Source organism: Chlamydotis macqueenii, chromosome 20 (assembly GCF_036417535.1).
Source record: "Chlamydotis macqueenii isolate bChlMac1 chromosome 20, bChlMac1.mat, whole genome shotgun sequence".
Classification (NCBI taxonomy): Eukaryota; Metazoa; Chordata; class Aves; order Otidiformes; family Otididae; genus Chlamydotis; species Chlamydotis macqueenii.
The window spans coordinates 6,195,625-6,207,326 of record NC_141575.1 but is presented as its reverse complement, the minus strand read 5'-3'; the positions used below and the strand labels follow the sequence as shown (position 1 = coordinate 6,207,326).

The window sequence follows — 11,702 nt, the reverse complement described above, 5'->3', positions numbered from 1 at the left end:
GCCCCAAGTCAGAAGACCCTTGGAAGTGAAGAGCTTGCAGATCCCAGGGCAGATTCTTCCAGTGACTCATTACTGTTAGCTGCTGGAAATATGTCACTTATTTCCTGCCTGAACCATCCCAGCTTTGGTTCAGGTCCTGCTAGAGCAGAAGGTCTCAGCTCATGGTCTGCTGGCTTCCAGGAGCTGAGGAACAACTTCTCAGGAGTCTGCAAGCCAGGAGACAGACAAGCATGGAGAGCTGCAGCCCACTTGGCAGGGTCTGCACTCCACAGGGGAGGGATGTGCCAGGGGATGCTGCTGATGAAGAGGCGCTCAAAGGTGCTACCTCTCCTCCTCTTCCAGCACAGGGGGATTTTTCCTCTTAGGAAGCAGTCTGTCACGGACACATCCATCACTACAACCGATTTCTGCAGGAGACCTGGTCTCCCTCCATACATGACAACTTCAGGTAGGGGGAAGGTTGCAAGAATATTGTTTGCAAGTTGTGTTTCCTTCCTCAAAGCAGTTGAGGACAGGTCTCAGCTAATGGGGGGGGGGAGCTCCCTGTACCCCCTTTCCTTGTTTCTGACCCCGCAACCCAACACTTGTGCATGACTTTCCAACTGATGAAAGGTCGAAGTTTGCCCCTGCTATGTTTTAATGAGAACGATTTTATGTTGTCATGAGCATCGGCTGCCACAGCAACGAGACAGGACAGAGCTCCCATTTTCCAGCTCGCAGGGATGCCAGCCTGGTTGTCCCGTTCCAGAAGGAGTTGCACAGACACGGAGCGGTTACAGCACCCTCCTCTCCCGTCAGCCTTGTGCTGAGCCCTTCTCCCTCTGGTGGCAACGGGAAGGTCGGAGACCCTCCGGGCCCTGCTGACACCGTCTACGAGCTGCAGAAACACGATGACATGACAGCAACACGTCATCTCCCAGCAGCTGAGCCCCTCCTGTCCTGGGGGATGCGATGGTCACCCCAAGCTTCATTTGGAAGGAGCATCTCCCTGCAGCTGACATTTTGCTCACCGATCTTTCTTTCCAGACTCCCCACAGCAGCAACCTAAGGCAGCAGAGCCGCTCTCAAGAGGCTGGATGGCAGCTATGGGCTCGGGTGTGACGCTCCGCAACAGTTTGGGAAAGGGGGAGGAAGCAGAGTTTCCCTTTGGAGTGGGTGTTACAAAGCCGAGGAAGAGTTATGGCACGCGTGGCCAGGAGCGAGGAGAGCATCCGGAGAGGCTGATGCGCAGGGGAGCAGACATGAGCCTCCTCCGCAACCCGCTCCCCAAAGAATGGCACCCAGCACCCATCCCTCCGCCCCAAACACCTCGAGCCCCACCGGGGCCTGCCCACAGCTCCCTGGCCAGCCAGCAGCCGGGCCGGGGTCGGTCCTGCGGGCAGGGTCCCCGCGGCAGCGGGGCGGGGGGAGCAGGGCCCCCCGCAGCCACACGAGGGTGCTGCAGCCCCGCGCAGCGCAGCCCGGCGGGGCCGAGGGGTGCGGAGCGGAGCCCCCCACTGCTGCTCTGCCCCACATCCCTCCCCACACCGGGCCAGAGACCGACCCCCATCCTCCGGCTCCCTCTCCCCTGCCTGGAGCTGGCACCCGCGTCGCAAGCTGGGGACATCTCGCAGCTCAGCTCTGGAGCCTGGCAGGAAAAAATCCCGGTGGATAAAGTTTTCCTTGTGCCAACTTCATCCTCGTGCATGCCAGAGAGGAGCAGGGAAACACCGTTATCTTTTGAGGGGACCGACCTCTGGGATGTCCGTGCCTGTAGAGTCAGCTCTTCCCGCTCTCCCCACAAGTCACAGAAATCCCAGGAATAGCTTTTGTGTCGCAAAACCCGACAGCACGGGATGGAAGAGCCCCACGTCTGCCAGGGAGATTTTGGGAGGGCAGAGAAGGTTCGGTGACCTGTGTCACAGGAGAGACGCCCACAGCGGGGTCTTTATCTCAGACCCCACGAAGGGCAAGGCCTGGATGGGACCTGGGAAGGGGCACAGGCAGGTGAGGAAGGGGTAAGCCCAAAGCTAGGGCTGAACTGACTGGGAGCACGCGGGAGAGGAAGTGGTTTGTGCTGGGTTTCCGCTTGCTTTTCCCCCCATCCCCAGACACCTCGGGCTCAGCAGAGCAGAGGAAGACGCGTACTGGCAGCGCGAGTCACACTCGAGTATGTAAGCCCCAAACTCCGGTGTTCCGCGGTCCCAGGTGGGTGCGCAGCGTTCCCGTTTCAGGTGTGAAAACCACACGGTTGGCACACGCAACACACGCCACACCCAGAGCCCGGCAGATGCAGCCGCTGTCCTCACTGTCCTGCAGCTGCAGGGCACCCTGGGCACATCCTTCCTCCACACCGATGCCAGAGCAGGAATCTGGGAGCTCTGGGCTTTAGGATATTATTTGGGAAAAGGCAGGCGATGCTTTAGCTCATCGCTTGCCCCGCACAAAGCAAACTGTGCCCGGGGGAGAGCCAGTGGCTCCGACCGCCTTGGTCCTGGGAGAGCCCCGACGGGGCTGGGGCTGACCAGGCAGCCAAGAGCCGGGCTCCGTCCTGCCTCCCACAAACCTCCGCAGCATTTCAAAATAAGCGCAGTGCCTGGGCCTCTGAAGTTTGCCTTGTGGGCTTTTTCTGTTTGTTTTTTTGGAGCCAGGAGAGTTCACATTCCCAAGATTTTCCCTGCAGCCAGTACAGCAGCATTTTTTTTTTTTTTAAATAAAAAAGAAGAAAGCAGAGCTCTGCATGTAACCTTGGCTTCCTGGAGCAGGGCATCAGCCTCAGGCACCAAACAGGCAGTTTAGAGGAGGCTGAAGGAGCTGGCAGCTCTGGGGGCTGGGGAGGTTCTGCAGCCCATTTTTTTTCCTTTCCATGCCAAAAATCTCAGTCTCAGCTACATCTCTAACCATAGCAACACATATTGGAGACAGCCTGTTTTATAAAGTTGCTGCCTTTCTTATTTGAGAGCAAAAAGCATGAAGGAAAGAAAAGAAAACAAACTACCAAGTGAAGCCATTTTGTCTTTCTCAACCAGCTAACACAGACACCACTAGGGCAGCACCTCCCAAACACCAGCAGTTTAAGAAAAAAAAAAAAAAAAAAAGGAGAAAACCAAGGAAATGAGGCACTTGCTTCCCAGCAACCTACTGGCAAAAAAAAAAAAAAAGAGGCTGCTGCACTCAAAAAATCCAGACAGCTCCTTTGCAAGTCATAAGCATAGAAATGAGAGCAACCACATCTTACCTGAACTTCTCCAGCCCTCCAGGATTTAAGCACCAGCTTGGCTCTGAAGGCAAGAAGCACCCAGCTGAGCGGAAAGAAGCTTTGCTGGGACAAAGCATCTCATCCCAGTAGCTGCTTTGAGGGAGCTGGGATGGAGGAGTGTTGGGGGAACACCAAGCTTTGTAGCAGCCTGCTACTCTGGGAAGGAAAAGTGAGCAGGGCCACCTTCAAGGCCCAGCTCCGCTACATTTACAGGGTCAGCACAAATTATGCACACCTGGAAATGAGCTTCCTCTGCAGGGCAGGTGAGGCAGAGCAAAAGGACGTCTCTTTAGGAGTCCCAGGGCACTCCAGGCTCCGCAGTGTGTTTTAGGAAAGCGCTTTGCAGCTGGGGAGCCATCCTGCTGGGGCTGGACCCAGCTGCTACCCAGCTGCATCTGCTGCTCCCGAAGGAAGGATGTAACAGAGCACAACGATTTGTTTTTATTGGGAATATTTGCTTCCTGCCACCGGGATACATGTGCAGCAGCAGAGAAATGTACAGGGGTTCGAGACCTCGTGCGGCATGTGAGGCAGCAAGGCTTGTCGAGAGGGGTGTGCGTTACCCAGACATCTGTTGAGGCTGTGCAAATGAGAAGTGGTCAAGAGCAAACTGCAGAATCTGCAGTCCTGCCCACCGTCCGCGCGCGGTGGGCCCTGCATCCCCTGCGGGAGAGCGCAGCGCTCAGCTCCAAACCTCACTAAACAGCTTAGCCTAAGGCCACATCCACACTGCGGTCGGGAGTTACTGGTACAGAGCTGCTACTCCAGCCAGGCAAGGGCTCAGAGCATCAGTCTGAGCTGGTGTTTCACCCCGTACTTTGTGCAGTGAGGTCACAATAAGAGCATCTCTGAGGACAGTGGGGTTAAAGAAACAGCTTTAGTGCTTAGGACAGGTGGAAGGGGAATTTATTTTCTGCTCATTCTGGTCGCCCCCTGTGATCTTAGTAAAACTCTGCATTGCCCTCAGAGGAGGGAGGAAGCACTGAACAGCAGAAGCTTCCTCCTGCCTTGTCCTCCAAGGACTTCAGGACAGCTGCATGGCAGAGGAGCTCAGGAGGGTCCGTCATCCTGCGACACTCTGGTCCCAGCCTCTCCTCTCCAGTGTGATGGCTTTCACGCGACACCGCAGAGCAGTGGTATTCTCCTGCCAGGCGGTTCAAAGCCGCTCTGCTCATTTCCAGAGCTTTCTGCAAACACCAGTTAATCCGAGCTGTGCACGGCTTGCCCGCAGTGGACAGCAGGAAAGAGCTGAAAGAAAACACCTCCAAAGCGGTCACGGCACATTCCCCAAATAGCAACAGGCTGTTCTGCGGCCAGAGAAAGGCTACAAACAGAGAGAGAAAAAATTCAGTCTGCTGCTGTGGGAGCATTTTCAGGCATCAGTGGCATGTGGATGCAGATACAGCCCTTGGGAGAAAGCTCTGTCTGCAAACTGCAAACCCCTTGTTTTGTGTGAGCATCTCAGTCTTTCCAGAACTCCCAGAGCTTTGTGTCCAGTTTTCTACGGGGTAAGCGATTTCTGCCATCTGCTCCAGGCACGTCCCTCTGCATCTTGCCACGGTGAGTCTGAGATGGAAAAGTCACGGCTGCTGCTGGCCAGAAGCTGCCAGACGCCGGCTGTGGGGTGTCCTTGCTGGGACAGGCAGGCTCCTGCCTGCACTAAGGCTCCCTGGCAGGGAGTTGCGTCCCGTGGCGTGAGATGAGGCGGCACTGGGAGCACTGAACGCTTCAGTGGCTTCACAACGTCACCCCTGAGATGTCGACTTCCACATTACGCCGCCTGGCAGGCACCTGCTTCATGTCCTCCTCGTCGCAGGGACAGGGAAACTAAAGGACCCCCTCTCCCCAGAGACCCACAGGCCAGGCAGGAGGGCAGCTGTTTCATAACCCCCCTCTGCTACCACCCACCTCTGCTGACCAAGAGATTTCATGGGACCCTCAGGGCTTTCCCTTCCTCATTCATGGGGTATTCGTGACCAAGGGGAAAGGGCACATCTTCCCCTTCGCAGTCCTGAATGGGGCTGGGCTAGAAAACCTTTCCTTCAATGAACCCCTTCCTCCAGGGGCAGTCTGGGTGCTTTCCCCCTCCTACTCTTAGCAGGAGTGAGCGAAACCTGCCTCCACATCCCCTTCCTGCTTCAAGGGGTGAGGTACCCCTTCTCTCTAGTGACTTCTCTTCCCAATTTCAATAGCATAGGGACTTTATCAAGGTTGCACTGAGCATCCCTGGGGCAGAGATGGCCTCCTTCACAACCCACCACGTGCACACATACACACACACGTGCACACTCGCACCACCCAGTCCAGCCAGGGAAACCAGCAGAGTTCAGGACGAGGGAGTTTGGAGCACCAGTCTCGTTGCGTGTTACCAGTACGAGGTGGTGGCCAAGAGGATCTGCAGAGCCATGGAGAAGCAGGGCAGCTGTGCCACGCTATAGGCCACGGAGCGTGTGGGCGCCTTCAGCCCCAGGAGGTAGGCGATGGTGTGGACGATGCGCCCCACACAGAAGATGAAGAAGTGGATCCTGGCCACTGTGGGACTGGGATCCAGCAGGGAGTAGACAGCTCCAAGGAAAAGGAAGGGAAAGATGTTCTCCATGTCATTGCGGTGGGCCCTGAAAAGAGAGATAAGGTTGCTCCTTCCCACTAGGCTTCCCTGACATCTCCCATCCCTTCTAGCCAGAGCATCCAGCCCAGCGTCGAGCTGGCCTCCATCAGACCGGGCGGATACGGCCCCTAAAGGAATCAGACCATGTGCAGGCAGCAGGATTTTGCATCCGTTGTGTCTCCCTTGGGAAGCTGCCCTCCAGAAGCTTGCCCTCTGTGACTGGGACACCTTTGCCTTGACAGATGACAGCTCGAGGGTTGGAGCTTTTAAATAAACAAAGCAAAGATCCTGCAAAGCTGAGAATAGCTCAAAGCTGATGCAGCAACAGCACTGCACGGCCCCAGATGTGGCCATGTTATGCAATAACGAGGCGATTTCCAGACCGCAGTTTCTCCAGAGGAGAAAGTCCCAGAATAGGAGGGTTCATAGCTTCGCCCCTCTCTGTATGTGCACCCAAAGACGACCAGGAAGGAGCACCCTGAGCACCCCCTGCACCCCCGTGCTGTGCCAGCAGCACCTGCTTAATTGCACCGCAGTCGGGCTGGAGGGACGGCTGTGGCTACACGACGACCCGTTGACACTGATGGGACCAAACCCTGCGCTCTGCCTGAGCGCCCGCCTGCCCGGGCATCACGGCACTGCCTGCCACCACACGTACCGCACCGCTACCGGCATGGGAGCAGATTGTGCCGTGAGCGTAGGCTGCGTCCCTCCTGCCCCAGGTACCAGGAGTTTCCTCCTTTGAAGGAGAGAAACTGGTCCCCAAAGCAGCGAGGCTGTCCTTGCCCTCCCACTGCCTCTGCCTCTCCTCATTTTGCTCCCTTGAGGTGCAAGAGCTGCCCTGGTTGCTGGGGACAGATCCCGCAGCACAGCCGGCTCGGTTGCCTTTCCCTCCCTTATCTCTGAAGGTTTGAGAGGCAGAGATGAAGCCTTGATAAGAACCACCCTTGCTTCCCCATTCCTGCGCCCCGGGAAGTTTAAATGTTCCCAAAGCCCAGAGAAAACTGTAAGTGATTTCTTCCCTGAAGCAAAGGCCAAGATGCCTGTGCTGCTTTTTTGGCAAAAGCTGAGAGGTGGCCAGGAAGTTTTAGGACGCTCAGTCACAGCTCATTAGTGCTGGGATAGACCTGGCTGAAAACTGACTTTGGAAAAGAAAGAGGGCTGTGTTTTGAGCACTCCCTCCTGCCCCTGGAGTCAGGTCCATGGAGCAGGTGTCCCTGTGTCTGCCCCAGCAAACACCAATTTCTTCAGGCCAAGGTTTTCCAAAAGCTTCTCCATCAGAAATTTTCAGTACCAAATGCTCCCAGGCAGGAAAACGGAGTGGGAGCTGCAGGGAAGGGCTCTGGTCACCCAGCTTGCCCCAACCTCCTCCCCTTCATTGCGATGCCCAGAGACAGGGACGTGAGTGGAGGCTCTGGGTCCAGCAGCTGGTTCCCATCACCAGATCACACAAAATGACCTACGCACTGAACACCAGCCCCCACCAGCATCCCTCACTGCCCCCTCCCCACGCCAGAGCCTGGGCCAGGCTGAGCAGGACGAGGGCACCTGCGGGTAAACATCACACCTGAGCTGTTTCCAGCCCTGGCTTTTCTGGAGCAGGAAGAGGATGCACAGGCTGGTGTACCCAGAAAGAGCCCCACTGAGGGCTTTCCGCATCCCGTTATCCCCGTAACAGGCAGCAGAGCCCCTGGGGGCTCCTGCCCACTCTTTCACCTCCATGGGGAGCAGTCCCTAGCTTAAGGGCCATGTCCCCAAGCAAGGCAGGGGGATGAACATGGCAAGAAACCTTCTTGAAAACCTATTTCACTTGCTGTCCTGGTGTAATTATGGGACAGCACAGAGGAATTGGCTTGGACAAGACACTAAAATGAGTCCTGCTGTTGTAGCAGCGATGCCAGGAGGACTCGGTGGGGATGAGCTGATCAGAACTCAGATACGGAGATGTATTCCCTGCCAAATCTAGGAACAAGGCGGGGAGCTACAGGAAGCCCCCTGCTCCTCCTGGCCAGATGGTCCCCGGGCAGAGCCAGCCCCTTCCCTTCCCAGCCAGGGCCCTGCTTGCCTTCTTGAGCCAGCATTGCCTCTGTGGGTGCCACCACAAAACCCTCCCGCAGCCCAGCCATGGCGAGGAGCACGGTTTGCTTTGGTGTCACCCATGCTGGGAGAAGGCAGCTGCTGGACACCCACCACCTTGCCCCGCAGCAGCCCTGTCCGAATGAGCCCCCGCAGGACTCGGAGGTTCAGCAGGGCTGGAAGGACAAACGGAAGAACGGGGAGGGGAAAGGAAAGACAAGACATATTGTCGTTCCAGGGCCAAGATGCAGCCGGGGGCCTCTCTAAGATGCGAGGGGGAAACCTCCCGCTGCCGCTTGCTCTCCCCTGCTGTGCCTCTGCCCTGCACAGACCCCGTGGCTCTGCTGCCCTCCCAATAAGCCTGAGAAGAAAAGCCAACATCACCCTTCTTCAGGGGAAACACCTTGGGTTTAATTTGCCTTCTCAAGGGCTGTGAACAGATCAGCAAGGACTGACCCGAAGTGCTTTAACTGCACAAGTTGGATCCCAGACTTCCCCAGGTCTTTGCTGCAGTTCTGGTTATTTATTTTTATGGAAGTTTGTCTTTTCTGACTAATCTAAAAAGGATTAAGATTATTATTACTAATATTCTTTTCTTTTTCCTAGCAAGGAAACAGCTTGTTTCCTGTCCTCCTCCCTCTGGAAGCCTAGCGATTAAGTGGCATTGGGTTTTTTTTAAAGCAAATCTTGCGAGCAGCGAGCGGCGCAGTCCCCCACCCACAGCAGAGCTGGCGGCCGAGGGCTGAGTGACAGCAGGGCACGGCTCCAGCCCCTTTCCTGCACGTCACCAGCCCACGCAGAGATCCAGCCCAACACTCGGGGCACCTCCTGGGTAAAGGGGACAGCAAAGCAAGCCCGGCGCTGAATACCTGATACAGGTTTGCTCAATCAGAGAGACAAAAGTTATTGCCATCATGCCCAGCCTCTTCCCAGATCCCCAGACAGGGCAGCATACAGCACTGGGACCAGTCCTGCTTGTACTGTCCAAGCTGTGCAGGGATCTGGGGGGTTTGGGGTCCTTTTGGAGCAGGGCATGAGGAGCGTGTGGGTATGGGAGATGACCTCAGGGGTTTGCAGGACTTTGAGCATGTAGGAAGGAGTATAATTGTGTTAGAGTCAGACCCCAAACCTGGGTTTTTCCATGTGTCCCTGCTCCAGTGCACACCATTAGATATTAAGCTGCCCCACTGCACAGGGTCCTGCAGCCCAGCTCCAGGCACTCAATCCATCTAAGTAATTACTTAATTAACGAGCCCTTTAGCTTCCCACTGCCTCTTTGCCAGCAGCTGCCAGGGACAGCAGTGCGGCCAGGGGAACGCCAGCACCGCTGCGTACTCACCTGCGGCACCGCTCCACGTCGGGGTCCTCGCGGTAGTACTGCAGGCCCCCGTTGCGCAGCGCGTCCTCCGGGTTTGCAAACGCCTGCGAGAGAGGTTCCCCGTCATATCTCTGCTGCTCATGTTTTCAGGAACTTTACAGGTAGGAGCTTTGCCCCCAAACTTTAAACCTGGTGGGGATTTCTTCCTGCCCACGGAGACCTTTCAGCCCAGTTTGTCATCACCCTTTACAAACACAAGAGTAACTGCATTTCCACATGCATGGTCCTGGAGGTTAAACCCTGCACATCCCAACGGATTTTCCTTATCCTCTGAAAAATCCAACTCCGCCAACCAAGCGGTCCCAATGCAAGGGCTTCAAGGGAGCGCCGGCCTGATCCCAGTCCCCTTCTCCCAGTGAAACCCGTTTAAAGCAGACATTGCCAGCCACCAACTGAGATCACTGCTGGCACAGAGCTTGCAGACCCTGAATACAGCATCCAAACATAACCAGGACTCACAGATTTGTTCATCCTACCGAGAAAGAATATTCCCTGTCTGGCTTTTTGGCAGTGATAGCGTGCGACTGAAACCTGCCCTGGGGAAATCGGATCCTACACTAATAAACTCGCCAGTGAAAGTGATTTATAGGAGCTCCCCAGCTACGCTCAGAAGCTGTTCCTCACGGACCTGCTTACACGCGACAGCTTCACTTTGCAGCCTGGAGAGGACCCTGGTGCTTTCTTTAATCGTGTTACAAGCCCAGACTGTTCCCATTCGGAAACCCAAGGGGAGAAGCCAAATCATCCGTTACAATGATGCTGCAGCACAGGAGTGTCTGTCTTCGTATTCTATCTGAGAGCAGAAACCTCTCCCTCCCACTCCATTGATGCAGTCGGAAACTTCGCAAATACTTTAAAACAGATTTTACAGACACCTGAGTTTTGCCACGAGTTCAATTTGGGTTGTGGGCAATAAAAGGTCCAGTTAACCCCATCTCCTGATGTCAGCTAGAGCTCCCAGTCCTCCCTGTCTCTTCCCATGTCCCAGAACCATTTCCTTCAGCTATTTTTTAATTCGCCATTACTTTCTTGGAACATTCACACAGCGATTCAGCCTCTGAAAGCAGGAAAGCTTTCTGCTACATTGCAGGAAAAAAGACCATTCCAACTATTTCTCCTTAAACCTTTTTTTTTTTTCCCTCCTTTTTTTTTTGCCAGACACGGCAAACTAACTGTAAACAGTCTCTTTCCAGAAGCAGCTCACCTGCATGGCATTTTAGATCTGAAATTACTATTTAGATTAGGATTCAGAAATTATAAACATCAAGCTACAGATGGTAGAAACAAACAAAAAGAGCAAAAGAGAAGCAAGATATTTATCTGCTTAGCTATGAAACATGTTTTGCTTTAAACTTACGTCAAAGAAAATCAACTTTCTTCAGGAAAACTTTGTTGGCTTCTACAGGAAAAAAAAAAAGGAAAGAAAAACCACGGAAACCCAAGGAAAAAGCTTGAAAGGGAGAAAAAGGTAAAGGAGACTGGAACTTACCTTCTTTCTGAGTCTCACTTGTCCCGTAATGATGGCAACAGCATACATTTTTAAAATCAAGATCGTGCTGTAGAAGGTAAATGACATAAACACTGCGTTTTCCATCATTTTGGTGGAAGGTGCCACTCGGTCGCCTGCAGCACTCACAGCCAGTGGAGATCTCGCTCGGGCTGCAAGAGGGCTCTGCGGGGGGCAGGAACAGCCACGTTTAAAGCCAACAGAAGTCACCACCGTTTCTTCGGCGAAAGCCCACAGGCCCCGTAGACCCCTTCGGGCTAGACAGGAGTAAATGATGCGGCAGAGCTGCCGGCGAGCGAACCCCGAGCAGGCTGCCCACGTTGCTCACTGCCACCACCAGCTCTGCTGGGATGCGATGCCCCAAGCTGGGATACAGCCCCCTCGACCCCGTGGGCCACAGCAAGGCTCAGCCTGGCCACAGCTCGACCTCTTGTTTCCCTAAAACAGCCCACCACGGCCCCCCCTGTCCCACCTCCCCTCCTGTTTGTGCCCAGAGGGATGGAGCCGCACAGAGCATCCCTCGCCCAGCCTGGCACAGGAGTGGGAAGAAGGAGGAGTTAGGAAGAAGGTAGGCACCTACCTCAGCCGCATCCAGCCCTGTGCTCCTGCGCTCCCTCCGTCCTCAATCCCACAGCCCACCCCTCTGTGGCAGCGCTCCCAGTACGCCCCAGTCCCGCCCAGTGCGAGCTGAGCGCTCCCTTGGCAGAGGCAGCCATCCCTCCCCTACAACAGCCACCTGCTGAGGGATGGGGGACAGTGGACAGAGCTGTCCCTTGTCCCACCAGAGTCCACCAGCCCAGGGGGCCAGGGCTGCCCTTGCACCCCCTGGGTCGGGACGGGAGCTCCCAGTAACCAGCCTGGAAACACGACCAGGCAAATCACGGACTGCAAAGCC

The 11,702-nt window shown here is 55.4% G+C and overlaps 1 protein-coding gene across 5 annotated transcripts in view; it reads right to left on the bottom strand.

Annotated features, from left to right (window-relative positions):
- Positions 1–4,096: 4,096 nt before the first annotated feature.
- Positions 4,097–11,702, bottom strand: part of PTGES (prostaglandin E synthase) — a 34,944-nt gene continuing 27,338 nt past the window's right edge. For 4 of the 5 annotated variants that reach the window (XM_086763480.1, XM_086763478.1, XM_086763481.1 and 1 more), the window contains exons 2-4: positions 10,790–10,972; positions 9,262–9,344; positions 4,097–5,853 (exon numbers count right to left, since the gene is read on the bottom strand). In XM_086763480.1, coding sequence (XP_086619606.1) covers positions 5,604–5,853; positions 9,262–9,344; positions 10,790–10,897 — 441 coding nt within the window. In that variant the 5' untranslated portion in view covers positions 10,898–10,972 and the 3' untranslated portion in view covers positions 4,097–5,603. Of the gene's footprint in view, positions 5,854–9,261; positions 9,345–10,789; positions 10,973–11,387 lie in introns of all 5 variants that reach the window. The other variant, XM_086763479.1, reaches the window with a different exon arrangement.